This window comes from Polypterus senegalus, chromosome 2 (genome assembly GCF_016835505.1).
Source record: "Polypterus senegalus isolate Bchr_013 chromosome 2, ASM1683550v1, whole genome shotgun sequence".
Classification (NCBI taxonomy): domain Eukaryota; kingdom Metazoa; phylum Chordata; class Cladistia; order Polypteriformes; family Polypteridae; genus Polypterus; species Polypterus senegalus.
The window spans coordinates 74,403,540-74,418,996 of NC_053155.1; the positions used below are offsets into that span (position 1 = coordinate 74,403,540).

General features: G+C 37.8%; 1 protein-coding gene across 1 annotated transcript in view; it reads left to right on the top strand.

The window, feature by feature from the left end:
* The window catches only part of rnf17 (ring finger protein 17), a 315,372-nt gene that overhangs the window by 158,098 nt on the left and 141,817 nt on the right, over positions 1 to 15,457 (top strand). The window contains exon 16 of the mRNA XM_039746236.1: positions 2,103 to 2,223. Coding sequence (XP_039602170.1) covers positions 2,103 to 2,223 — 121 coding nt within the window. The remainder of the gene's footprint in view (positions 1 to 2,102; positions 2,224 to 15,457) is intronic.

The window sequence follows — 15,457 nt, forward strand, 5'->3', positions numbered from 1 at the left end:
GAATTGCCAGTTTTTAGATTTATGATTATTATGTATATGTAAGAATTTAGGACTAAATATAAGGTCTGTCTAATGTTACAAATAACAGTGCATCTGGAAAGCATTCATAGCGCATTACTTTTTCCACATTTTGTTATGTTACAGCCGTATTCCAAAATGGATTAAATTCATTTTTTTCCTCAGAATTCTACACACAACACCCCATAATGACAACGTGAAAAAAGTTTACTTGAGGTTTTGCAAATTTATTAAAAACAAAAAAACTGAGAAATCACATGTACATAAGTATTCACAGCCTTTGCTCAATACTTTGTTGATGCACCTTTGGCAGCAATTACAGCCTCAAGTCTTTTTAAATATGATGCCACAAGCTTGGCACACCTATCCTTGGCCAGTTTCGCCCATTCATCTTTACAGCACCTCTCAAGCACCATCAGGTTGGATGGGAAGCGTCGGTGCACAGCCATTTTAAGATCTCTCCAGAGATGTTCAATCGAATTCAAGTCTGGGCTCTGGCTGGGCCACTCAAGGACATTCACAGAGTTGTCCTGATGCCACTCCTTTGATATCTTGGCTGTATGCTTAGGCTCGTTGTCCTGGTGAAAGATGAACCGTCGCCCCAGTCTGAGGTCAAGAGTGCTCTGGAGCAGGTTTTCATCCAGGATGTCTCTGTAAATTGCTGCAGTCATCTTTCCCTTTATCCTGACTAGTCTCCCAGTTCCTGCCTCTGAAAAACATCCCCACAGCATGATGCTGCCACCACCATGCTTCACTGTAGGGATGGTATTGGCCTGGTGATGAGCGGTGCCTGGTTTCCTCCAAACGTGACGCCTGCCATTCACACCAAAGAATTCAATCTTTGTCTCATCAGACCAGAGAATTTTGTTTCTCATGGTCTGAGAGTCCTTCAGGTGCCTTTTGGCAAACTCCAGGCGGGCTGCCATATGCCTTTTACTAAGGAGTAGCTTCCGTCTTGCCACTCTACCATACAGGCCTGATTGGTGGATTGCTGCAGAGATGGTTGTCCTTCTGGAAGGTTCTCCTCTCTCCACAGAGGACCTCTGGAGCTCTGACAGAGTGACCATCGGGTTCTTGGTCACCTCCCTGACTAAGGCCCTTCTCCCCCGATCGCTCAGTTTAGATGGCCGGCCAGCTCTAGGAAGAGTCCTGGTGGTTTCAAACTTCTTCCACTTACGGATGATGGAGGCCACTGTGCTCATTGGGACCTTCAAAGCAGCAGAAATTTTTCTGTAACCTTCCCCAGATTTGTGCCTCGAGACAATTTTGTCTCGGAGGTCTACAGACAATTCCTTTGACTTCATGCTTGGTTTGTGCTCTGACATGAACTATCAACTGTGGGACCTTATATAGACAGGTGTGTGCCTTTCCAAATCCTGTCCAATTAACTGAATTTACCACAGGTGGACTCCAATTAAGCTGCAGAAACATCTCAAGGATGATCGGGGAAACCGGATGCACCTGAGCTCAATTTTGAGCTTCATGACAAAGGCTGTGAATACTTATGTACATGTGATTTCTCAGTTTTTTTATTTTTAATAAATTTGCATAAACCTGAAGTAAACTTTTTTCACATTGTCATTATGGGGTGTTGTGTGTAGAATTCTGAAGAAAAAAATGAATTTAATCCATTTTGGAATACGGCTGTAACATAACAAAATGTGGAAAAAGTGATGCGCTGTGAATACTTTCCGGATGCACTATAATTGCATTGAATGTGTGTTGTACCTGGAACTTGTTATACACATAAAATGATGGAAGTTTCATAATTGCTGCATTTGTGCTTATCTTTATTAATATACTAGTTTTCTGTTGGTTTAAGTGTAAAAACACAACAGTGATGTATTAGTGGTTTTACTGTACTTTACTCCTTTCATTCCGACATAAAATCCTGTTATTGTTTGTAGGTCTTCCACTGATGTATGTGTCTTTTTGTCATAATACAACACAAATTTTCATATTTGCTTATAATTGTTTCATATTACCCAATATATATGTTGTTACTATTGCTTATTTCTATATCATTTTTAAACTTTGTCACTTTGAGTTTTTCTGATAATTCTTGAAATAATTGATTCTTAAAGGTATTTCTTCAAACAATATTCTCCTCACAAAACTATATAGTGTGTCAGATCATGAACATCAACTGGTTGACATTGGAGAAGTTCTGGTAAAGGAAAATTTGGCTGCTTTTATCAATAACAGGTAAGTAAGTAGGCAATTTGTTCTTTGGCTGTTCAACTACTATGATGTAAAATAAATAAGCTGTTGCCCATGTCTGTTTTTTCTTTGCCTGTTCAACGTCTATGATGTAAAATAAATGAGCTGTTGCCCATGTCTACAAATGCTAGTAATTTTGTGAAGAATTTCATTATTTTACCTTTTATTAGTATTTTTTATTTTCAAGAAAAGTGAAAATTACTGTCCTGTAACGATCCCTAAAGATGCTGAAGAATTTTTTGAACGTTTTGTGGTAGTATATAAAATAAGGTTGCTATATCATTATAAAAAATACTACTGTCATACAGAAATTTCTGCAATTTTGCAAATGCTTTTTTTATGGTGTATTACAAACAAAATTGCTAATTATTGTCAGTACTATTTTACATTCTTAAGATGTGTAATGTTCCCAATTCTGCTTAATCCAATACTCAAGGAAAACACATTTTTAATATAGCATTTTTAAACTTAATTGCAAAATTAACTATTCATTTAATATATTGAATAAATCTAAATGATGATTACTGCAGAATACTACCTACTTAATATTCACTAAAATTGCCCAATCATCTGGTGCCCCATTTGTCAGTTGCATTGCAAACATTTAAAGAGCTTATTTAGGCTTCAGAAATGTTGCCAGGGATATAATTTATGCAGCAGCCACAAAATAAGCCAGAAAAACACAATATCTGCACATATCTGTACTATAATCAGTAAGTTGATACACCATACCTTTAACACTAGTATTACCGAAGCCTACGAAAAAACTCATAATCCTGGCTCACCTTAAATTCCTTTGCACCTTTCCATCAGCGTCTTTTGGTTTGTAAATGTGTTGATCAGCGCAAGCAGCCTGCTGTCCCATCCCCCCGCTTACCGCCGCAGGTCAATTCGCAAAGAAAATTCTCACTGTTCAGTGTTTATCCAGGAGTGAAGTGCCTATAGTTGTAGATGGTAAATAATAAATCGTCATTTGGAATTCATGCATTTCATGTGTGTTCATTGTACCATGTGATCAAATGTATGTTTTTATTATGTTATTGTAGTAGTAATAATAATAATAGCAGCTCACTACCCAAAACGCGGAGCGCCCAGTCTCAAATCCGGTACCTTTGAGTTATTAGGCAGCAGTTCTTACCCTCTACACCTTACAAGAAATTTAAGGTGGGCCAGGATTACAAGTTTTTTCGTATGCTTCATGGATTCTAGTGTTAATATGGAAAAGATATAAAAAGAGATGATCATTGACTTTAGGAAGCCACATGCTGTCCACACCCCACTGCATATCAAGGGTTCAGTGGTGGGATTGGCCAAGGGCACCGAGTTTCTTGGTGTACACTTGGCAACTGGCCTTTCTTGGTCACTCCATAGCCAAAAATGTACAGCAGTGTACTTGCTGAAGAAGGCAAGCCAAGACCCCAATCATCCCATACACCTCCAGTGCTCAAAAATACTATAACACAATTTTTATCGAACAACTTGCACAATTACTCGCTCAATGAGAGCAGCACCAGATTCAGTCTCAGAGCCTCTTGTGCATGTGATCAGAGCTTGAAGAGATGTCAAGAAATGAGCAGCAGAGTCTAGCGAGACCACCTAACAAATGTCTGCTATACCTTGAATACACCATGCATGTAGGTGGAGCATCCTCGAGCAAATCAGTGTATGCCATCAACTTAGCCAAGTGTACAACAGAAGTTATGCTATTTGAAACATGGCCGTCAGTATGTAAACTAAGTCGTCTTCCATTTAATGATTAGATTAAATAAACTTTATTAGTCCCAAAGAGAAATTCACATGTATACAGCAGCAGAAACATAAAAACAAGGATACAGACTCACAGGACAAATAATACAACCAATTAATCAATATGTAAAAAGAATGAAATAAATACAGTGCCCCCGGAAAGTATTCACAGTGCATCACTTTTTCCATATTTTGTTATGTTACAGCCTTATTCCAAAATGGATTAAATTAATTTTTTTTCCTCAGAATTCTATACACAACACCCCATAATGACAACGTGATAAAAGTTTACTTGAGATGTTTGCAAATTTATTAAAAGTAAAATAATTGAGAAATCACATGTACATAAGTATTCACAGCCTTTGCCATGAAGCCCAAAATTGAGCTCAGGTGCATCCTGTTTCCCCTGATCATCCTTGAGATGTTTCTGCAGCTTAATTGGAGTCCACCTGTGGTAAATTCAGTTGATTGGACATGATTTGGAAAGGCACACACCTGTCTATATAAGGTCCCACAGTTGACAGTTCATGTCAGAGCACAAACCAAGCATGAAGTCAAAGGAATTGTCTGTAGAACTCCGAGACAGAATTGTCTCGAGGCACAAATCTGGGGAAGGTTACAGAAAACTTTCTGCTGTTTGAAGGTCCCAGTGAGCACAGTGGCCTCCATCATCCATAAGTGGAAGAAGTTCGAAACCACCAGGACTCTTCCTAGAGCTGGCCGGTCATCTAAACTGAGCGATCGGTGGAGAAGGGCCTTAGTCAGGACGATGACCAAGAACCCGATGGTCACTCTGTCAGAGGTCCTCTGTGAACAGAGGATAACTTTCCAGAAGGACAACCATCTCTGCAGCAATCCACCAATCAGGCCTGTATGGTAGAGTGGCCAGACGGAAGCTACTCCTTAGTAAAAGGCACATGGCAGCCCGCCTGGAGTTTGCCAAAAAGGCACCTGAAGGACTCTCAGACCATGAGAAACAAAATTCTCTGGTCTGATGAGACAAAGATTGAATTCTTTGGTGTGAATGCCGGGCGTCACGTTTGGAGGAAACCAGGCACTGCACATGACCAGGCCAATACCATCCCTACAGTGAAGCATGGTGGTGGCAGCATCATGCTGTGGGGATGTTTTTCAGAGGCAGGAACTGGGAGACTAGTCAGGATAAAGGGAAAGATGACTGCAGCAATGTACAGAGACTTACTGAATGAAAACCTGCTCCAGAGCGCTCTTGACCTCAGACTGGGGCAACGGTTCATCTTTCAGCAGGACAACGACCCTATGTACACAGCCAAGATATCAAAGGTGTGGCTTCAGGACAACTCTGTGAATGTCCTTGAGTGGCCCAGCCAGAACCCAGACTTGAATTCGATTGAACATCTCTGGAGAGATCTTAAAATGGCTGTGCACCGACGCTTTCCATCCAACCTGATGGAGCTTGAGAGGTGCTGTAAAGAGGAATGGGCAAAACTGGCCAAGGATAGGTGTGTCAAGCTTGTGGCATCATATTCAAAAAGACTTGAGGCTGTAATTGCTGCCAAAGGTGCATCAACAAAGTATTGAGCAAAGGCTGTGAATACTTATGTACATGTGATTTCTCAGTTTTTTTGTTTTTAATAAATTTGCAAAAACCTCAAGTAAACTTTTTTCACGTTGTCATTATGGGGTGTTGTGTGTAGAATTCTGAGGAAAAAAATGAATTTAATCTATTTTGGAATAAGACTGTAACATAACAAAATGTGGAAAAAGTAATGCGCTGTAAATACTTTCCAGATGCACTGTAAGTGTATATTGCTCAGATATTTCAAAATGGTATTTCAAAATAAACTTAATGAGTGCCCTGGGGGGAAGAATTTGAAATGCCTGATAGCAGTGGGCAGAAAAGATGCCATGGGGAGCTTCTTAGCACACTTTGGTGGAATGAGCCTGTGGCTAAAAGTGCCCCAACTCAGCGTCTCCTGGAGGGGATAGAGGGTATTTTTCATGATACCAATTTTGCCACCATCCCTCTTTCTGCAGCAGCTTCCAGTAGAGCCTGGCTATCACCCTTAATGTCCCGATTCGATTGTGATTTACAATACACAGATTCAATTTGATATTTAATTTATCATTACTGAATTAGCATGCACTGATATATTTGATGTGGTGGCTTTTTTTTAGAAATTACTTAATCATGCATAGAGAGCATTAATATGATAATTTAACTAACACATGTATCATTACATTAGAGGCCGCAAATATTATGGGGGCTCCTTGTTTTAACACTAGAATTACCAGAGCCTACGAAAAAACTCGTAGATCCGTCCCACCTTAAATCGCTTCTTAAAACCGTTCACAGCTCTCCACCAGCGTCTTTTGTTATCTAAATGTGCTGATACAATCAGGCTGCAAGCTGCCGGCTATTCCATCCCCCCACCGACTTAGAACGTGCACAAACTTCTCCCAGCTCATGTCTTGATTGATTTTCTGGGAGTGAAGTGGAGTTTTAGAGTGGAAATAATAGATCGTTGTTTGGAACACATGTATTTCATGTCTGTTCCATTTTTACAGTAATCTTTGTAAACACATTTTTAAACAGAAACGTTTTTCATATTCTAGTACTAAATGACAAAATGTAGACATAAACTATATAATGTATGAAGCCTGAAGTCCAAATATCAAAGAAACACTTTCACAAAAGGTACAAATATAACAGAACAAATGTGCTTTTATTCTAAAGTGTAACTGCAGCGAAAAAGCCGCCTTAGCAGGCCATACTGACGCATATTCACTACAACTGGCGCGGTAGCGTAAAGGTATCAGCTGCTGACTGGTACTCAAAAGGTCACGAGTTCAATCCCTCACTAGTCCGTTTTGAGATGTAAACTGATCTTATTCTTACTATTTTACAATAAAAATATACATTTGATTTCAGTCTGTAACAGCCGGTGTAATTTATGAAACTTGTAAAAGTTAGCTTTGTTTTTTTTTATTCACTTTCCATTCTCTCAGTCGCGTTCAGGATCGTTCCCTATGCCGCCCCCCCCATCTAACACTGCTGTTTTCACATAAAAATGCGCTATAGCTCTGCAGTGTATCACGATACATTCTCTTACCAATGCTAGCGAAATGAAGAGTCTGCATACACTTTTTTGTGGCATTACACGTGTATTTTTTGAGCATGTCTGTGCCAAATAAATAACATTCGAGCTATAGCGTGTCTTTATGTGATCCAAATAAAGCGCGTCTTTATGTGATCCAAATAAATAACATTATAGCTATAGAGCGCCTTTATGTGAAAAATTGGATCACATAAAGATGCGCTACAGCTAAAATGTTATTTATTTGGAGACGCGCTATAGCTCGAATGTTATTTATTTGGATCACATAGACGTGCTATAGCTCGAATGTTATTGTTTACTAGCAAAATACCCGCGCTTCGCAGCGGAGAAGTAGTGTGTTAAAGAAGTAATGAAAAAGAAAAGGAAACATTTTGAAAATAACGTAACATGATTGTCAATGTAATTGTTTTGTCACTGTTGTGAGTGATGAGTGTTGCTGTCATATATACATACATACATACACACACACACACACATATATATATATATATATATATATATATATATATATATATATATATATACACACATATCCATACATATATACATATACACATATATATATATATATATATATATATATATATATATATATATATACACACATAAAGTATATATATACATATATACACATACATCCACATACATATACATATATATACATATACACACATATATATACATACACGCATACATACATACATACACACATTTATATACAGACAAATACATATATATATTAGGGATGTAACGGTATCAAAACTTCACGGTACGGTAATACCTCGGTATGAATGGCACGGTATGGTATTTATTGAATCATTTACAGGAAAAACAATACTAATGAAGAGACTCGAAAAAAGTGCCAGAAGTGTTTATTAAACAGTTTACATGAACACTGAACATATCAATGGCATACAAATTAGCCATCTATCTGTAAACTTTGAAACAGGAACTTCAATTTTTCAATTTTAATAACAAAAAATTATTAAACCATGTAAAAAAAATAAAGTTTCAATTTAGTATTCTTGAAAACTTAGAAAAAATAAAAATAGCAGCCTACTTATTGCAGCTGGCCCATGTGCTGAACGAGTATTTGAGAACACTCACCTCATTCACTCACACACTCACTTATTCAGACAGAGACAGTTTTTTTTTTTTTAAGGAAAATTAGCATATCAACATTATCTGGTAAAAGCTGGGATCTCTGGGCATTCACAGTGTCCCCTGCAACAGAAAAACCCTCTCACTTGGGACTGAGGTTGCTCGGACAGAGAGGTATGACTTGGCTAAGGTTGACAGCAGTGGGTAACGTTGTGCATAGTCTTTCCAGCACTCGAGAGATCAAGCCATGAGTGAGATAGAAGTCTCTTTGCGGTACAAGTCAATGTCTGCTTCAATCTGAGCAGTGTGCTGTGTTCTGCTGTCCCCTTGACTAAAAGAATCCCCAAGGAGATCTTCAAGAGCAGTCTTTTTAGATGGAGGAGAGACACCTCCCACAGCATGTGCTTTTTGTGGCAGGTCAGTTTTTGAGTGTCCAGCTACATGCTCATGGCTGCCTGGTGCTGCACCTTCCTCTTCACTAGGGTTCTGCAGAAGCAAGCAGAGTTACAAAAATTTTAAATGTTAGACACGCACACATAATTTTTGTAAATATTGGGAACTCTAATAAAAGTCACACACACACAGTATTTTTAAACAAATACCTGGTTCTGCATCTGTGTTGCTTTTAACTTGAGCCTGTTGAAAATTTCATCCCTTTCGCTGTTATTCAGATGGGGGAGGGCCCGGAACCGGGGGTCCAACACACTGCTCTCATACAGAAACTCTGCTTGCTCCCCTTGGTAATGGTCTGCCAAATCATTCAGTATTGCTGCCTTCATTTGAGAGATGGTGTTTGAGTCTACATTGCACGGTGCCATGCTCACTTGAATCATGTGTTTGAGAGGCATGATAAGAGAGATTGTTGGTCGAGATTCGTCGCACAGTGGTTGCTTTGTTCAAGGGTATGAGAAGTTTAACGATGTCCTCAGCATCTGCGATGTCAGCTGCGTCTAGAGTGTCTATTTCACGTGCATTGCTCCTGACTTCAGAACTCAGTAGGGCTGCAGCAATTGCCTGTTGTTGCTCCACTTAGCGCTCAATCATGTCAAGTGAGCTGTTCCACCTAGTTACTACATCCATTATCAGTTTATGTACTGGCAGGTTTAACATTTGCTGCTTGGAGGTCAGCACAGCTGTTGCATTTGAACTGTGGTGAAAAAACGCTGCTACACGCCTCACTCTGCCAAGCAGACGACTGACACGGTTTACCTTCTAACCTGCCTGGGACGCAAGGTTTAAGGTGTGAGCAAAACACTTTACATGTGGGGACAGACCAGCCTCTTTCACCGCTACACCCATGTTTCTTGCGTTGTCAGTAACCACAGCGATGCCCTGGTGATTGTTGTTGTAAATCATGTCAAGCTCCCACTCTGAAACAGCAGATTTTAACACCTCGCCTATGTTGTGTCCAGTGTGTGACTCACAACTTTTCGGGGTGATGATTTAACAAATGGCTTGTCATGTTAGTCGTATTCCCCGACTTGTATTTAACCACAGTCTGGCAGTGCCTGCATACCGAATTTTCTTTGTCTGTCACCTTTTCTCCTTTCTCGTTTCTTTTTAGAGAGAAACCGAAATGCTTCCACAAATCCGATTTAAAACCCGCTTTAGATTCGATCATTTCCATCTCTTTTCCTTCGCTGCTACTAGCAGCACCCACCATTTCCCCATTACTGGATCTGTAGCAACAACAGACCGCAAAGGATGATGGCCACGCCTGGGCTGATGGGAATTGTAGTTCCCGCTACCTCCCGTTCACTCCATTTGCCTGAGCACACTTTTCTCAGAAGACCTATCGTTTTATCAAGTCATGCGACCACGGTAGTATCGGAAAAATTTGCTATTGCGGTACGACGGTATATACAATACCTTTACATCCCTAATATATATACATACACACCCATATTTAAACATTTATATACATATACATACATATCTACATATACACACACACACATATATATATATATATATATATATACATACACACATATATATATATATATATATATATATACACATATATATATATATATATATATATACTAGAGAATACCAAGGCCAGATGGAGAAGTAGTGTGTTAAAGAAGTTATGAAAAGAAAAGCAAACATTTTAAAAATAACGTAAGATGATTGTTAATGTAATTGTTTTGTCATTGATATGAGTGTTGCTGGCATATATATATATATATATATATATATATATATATATATATATATACACATCTATACACATATATACAGTTATATATATATACACATATACACATACATATATATACATATATATATACACATACTGTATATATACACACACATATATATACATACTGTATATACAACCTATACATATCTACATATATACTGTATATACACATATATATACAAATCTACATATATATATCTACATATATATATATATTGGGGTGGGACTCGATTAAAAAAATTAATCCAATTAATTAGAGGCTGTGTAAGAATTAATCTTGATTAATCGTATGTAATCGACACGAATTTGCCCCAAATCGCAAATGTTTTTTTATTTAAAATGGTTTTAGTGGGCTTACAGAATCAAATAATAGACATGGACATGAATATTGTAAACTGAAGCTGTTTTAATTTCTGAAGAAAAAAAAAAGCCTTTAAACTGCATTTGAATTCAAAACAGAAACAAAAATATCATCCCTGGTTAAAATTGGGCAGACTTAAAAATAAAGTGGTAGTTTAAGTAGTTTAAGTACATTTGCAGAATAGTATTGTCTTTAAATAATAATAACCAAAATTTCACCATAAAGTGCAGTTTTTCTTCTTAAAAAAATAAGTCAGAAACATAAAAGGTAATTTGACCAGCTTACACTTTAAACTCTGAGTAACATTAGCCAAAATTATTTTGTACATTAGGCTAAAACAGTGTGATCATTGAACATTTTGTAATTAGATGTATTTAGAATTACTAACGGTCACGGAAGTCCAATGATCCCCAGTAAGAGCCACAAAGTCCGCTTTCTGTAATGCATCTAATTTTGCTTGCTTTTCAGTGTGCACAAATCCATGCTTTTATCAAGGCTTCACTCGGGAAGTCGAAATGATCAGTCGTAAGAACGCGCTTTATTCCGACTCTAACATTTTTGTAGCTGTGATGTGTGCATCAGTGTAATGGATGTACCAGGAAATCATGCATTGACAAAAGTTCCCGTTTGCTTAGAATTGAAAGTGTGATTAAATGCGTTATTTTTTAACGCGTTATGGAGTACATGCATCGAAGCTTCTCAGCTGTGCTTGTGCTAAGAAAGGGAACATTTTAAAAATAACGTAACATGATTCTGCGTTAACCTAATATTTTTTCATACGTCCCAAACCAAGGAGATGCTAAGGTAAATGAATGGTAGCACGCTGTACATACTCAGTACATCCCTCTCGGAATTGAACCTCGAATGTCGGCGTTAGAGGCGAAGACTCTACAATTGCGCCACAGCGTGTGGCTTGTCTATGCTAAAGTATATATTGTAGATCGGGGTATATATATATATATATACCCATATAAGGCCGTCCATCAGCGGCAATCCAATACAAACACTGCCGGTAAATGTTCACGGGTGAAGGACTGTACTTATGCAGAGAAAGATGAGATGGTCAGGGTGGTGTTTGGCACAAACTCATTGAAACTACGAGATAAACTTTTAAGTTCCGGGTCTTAGCTGACATTACACGAGATGGCACCAGTACAGCTGGGAACCTTCGATGCAAGAACACCAAGCGGCTCACGTGAACTGACGCAATGCGCAGACAAAAAGCAACAGTTCCAAAGAGTGCTGAACAAAACCGAATTACACAATTGAGAAGGCAGCAAAAAATATGAAGCGCCTTATACATACAATCATATTCATAAGTGCAGCTACTGCGGAAACAAAGCACACGGTGGAAAAAGTGAATGTCCTGCTAAAGGAAGACAGTGTAAAAAAAACCCCGTGCATGCAGTTTGTCACATCACAGATACAAAGGAAGACGAGCTGTTTATTGATGCAGTAAGGAACTAATCGATGAATGAAACCTCTTATCTTTACAACGATTGACAAACAGGAATGTAACTTGAACACATCCTACAAATACGAGCCTGATTGAAAGAAATAATGATAATCAAATCCTTGATGACAGCAACATTCAATAACACTCACAAAACAATTACTGTATATTGACAATCATGTTACGTTATTTTTAAAATGTTCCCTTTTCTTTTCATAACTTCTACTTCTCCACTGCGATACACGGGTATATATATAAATGTATATACATACCTCGATCTACAATACATACTTTAGCATAGACAAGCCACACGCTGTGGCAATTGTAGAGTCTTCGCCTCTAACGCCGACATTCGAGGTTCGATTCCCGAGAGGGTGTACTGAGTATGTACGCAGCTACCGATTCATTTTACCTTCGATCTCCTTGGTTTGGGACGTATGAAAAATATTAGGTTAACGCAGAATCATGTTACGTTATTTTTAAAATTTTCCTTTCTTAGCACAAGCACAGCTGAGAAGCTTCGATGCATGTACTCCATAAGCGCAAAAAATAATGCATTTAATCACACTTTCAATTCCAAGCAAACGGGAACTTTTGTCAATGCATGATTTCCTGGTACATCCATTACACTGATGCACACATCACAGCTACAAAAATGTTAGAGTCGGAATAAAGCGCGTTCTACGACTGATCATTTCGACTACCGAGCGAAGCCTTGATAAAAGCATGGTTTTGTGCACACTGAAAAGCAAGCAAAATTAGATGCATTACAGAAAGCGGACTTTGTGGCTCTTACTGGGGATCATTGGACTTCCGTGACCGTTAGTAATTCTAAATACATCTAATTACAAAATGTTCAATGATCACACTGTTTTAGCCTAATGTACAAAATAATTTTGGCTAATGTTACTCAGAGTTTAAAGATTAAGCTGGTCAAATTACCTTTTATGTTTCTGACTTATTTTTTTAAGAAGAAAAACTGCACTTTATGTTGAAATTTTGGTTATTATTATTTAAAGACAATACTATTCTGAAAATGTACTTAAAGTACTTAAACTACCACTTTATTTTTAAGTCTGCCCAATTTTAACCAGGGATGATATTTTTGTTTCTGTTTTGAATTCAAATGCAGTTTAAAAGCTTTTTTTCAGAAATTAAAACAGCTTCAGTTTACAATATTCATGTCCATGTCTATTATTTGATTCTGTCGCCCACTAAAACCTTTTAAATTAAAAAAAAAAAACATTTGCGATTTGGGCAAATTTACGTGTGCGATTACATACGATTAATCAAGATTAATTCTTACACAGCCTCTAATTAATTGGATTAATTTTTTAATCGAGTCCCACCTAATATATATATATGTAGATATATATATATATATGTAGATTTGTATATGTTGTATATACAGTATGTGTGTGTGTGTGTGTATATATACAGTATGTGTATATATGTATATGTATATATGTATGTGTGTATATGTATATATATAACTATATATATATATGTGTATAGATGTGTGTATATATATATATATATATATATATATATATATTTATATATATATTTATATATATGTTTATATATGTGTCTGTGTGTGTGTGTGTGTGTATATATATATATATATATATGCCAGCAACACTCATGACAATGACAAAACAATTACATTGTCAATCATGTTACGTTATTATTAAAATGTTTCCTTTTCTTTTTACTTCTCCGCTGCCAATCGCAGGTATTTTGCTATATATATATATATATATATATATATATATATATATATATATATAATATAAATAGATAGATATGACTACAACACTCATATCAATGACAAAACAATTACATTAACAATCATCTTACGTTATTTTTAAAATGTTTGCTTTTCTTTTCATAACTTCTTTAACACACTACTTCTCCGCTGCGAAGCGCGGGTATTCTGCTAGTATACTAATAAAAGGCAAAGCCCTGACTGACTGACTCACTCATCACTAATTCTCCAACTTCCCATGTAGGTAGAAGGCTGAAATTTGGCAGGCTCATTCCTTACAGCTTCCTTACAAAAGTTGGGCAGGTTTCATTTCGAAATTCTACGCATAATGGTCATAACTAGAAGCTATTTTTCTCCATTTACTGTAATGAAGTTGAGCTCAAACCACAATAGCACGCGGGCTCGATGTACTGTAGTGCACGTCAACTCGATCTGAATTGCGCGATCACATTCGAAAAAATATTTCTTTTCAAGTTCTATTTAGTCCATATGTGTCAAACTCAAGGCCCACGGGCCACATCCGGCCCGGCGTGTAATTATATCCAGCCCGCGAGATCATATTATATACTGTATTATTGTTATTAATAGCCCGGGGATATGAAGCGCTGGTAACACGATAAACTACAGATCCCATAATGCAGCGCTTCAGCTGCCTTGCCGAACACTTACCACGTTAATCAAGTCTAGCTTATGATGCTGCAAGTTATTGCGAAGCTAGCCCACACGATGCCAAAGAGAAAAGGTGATTCTGAACATAGAGCCTTTAAAAACCGATAGGAGGCTGAGTATATTTTTACTGACATTGCCGGTAAACCTGTGTGTCTCATTTGTGGAGCTAATGTGGCTGTAATTACAGAATTTAATCTAAGACGGCACTATGAGACAAAACATCAAGATAACCTGAAAGACCTGAATGCAATGCAGAAAATGCAGAAAGCAGAAGAGTTAAAGAAGAATCTGACACTTCAGCAGACGTTTTTACCCGTGCAAAATCACAAAGTGATTTCAAGTAAAGCTACTTTTATGGGAGACACAAATGCACCAGTGCAACTTGCCCCACTTTCCCTTTTGCCAAGTAATCTTGAACCAAATCGGCACAACGGTGTTCCCAAATACGCACTTTGCTGATAAACTGAGCGCACTGCGCGCTGAGTTTGCACGCCGCTTTGGTGACTTTGAAGAACAAAAAAGAATTTTGAGTTGTTTCGCAAACCTATTTGCTGTCGATGTGGAAACTGCACCTGTGCAGATTCAGATGGAGGTGATTGAGCTGCAGTGTAATGGCACACTGAAGGCAAAGTACAATACTGCACGGCCCACACACTTTATTCACTCCATTCCCGCAAAAATGCTCCAGCTCCGTCTACATGCGGCTCGAACCTTGTGCATGTTTGGTAGCACATATCTGTGTGAGAAGCTCTTCTCAGTCATGAAGACTAACAAAACAGCACACAGGAGTCGCCTCACTGATGAGCACCTGCAGTCC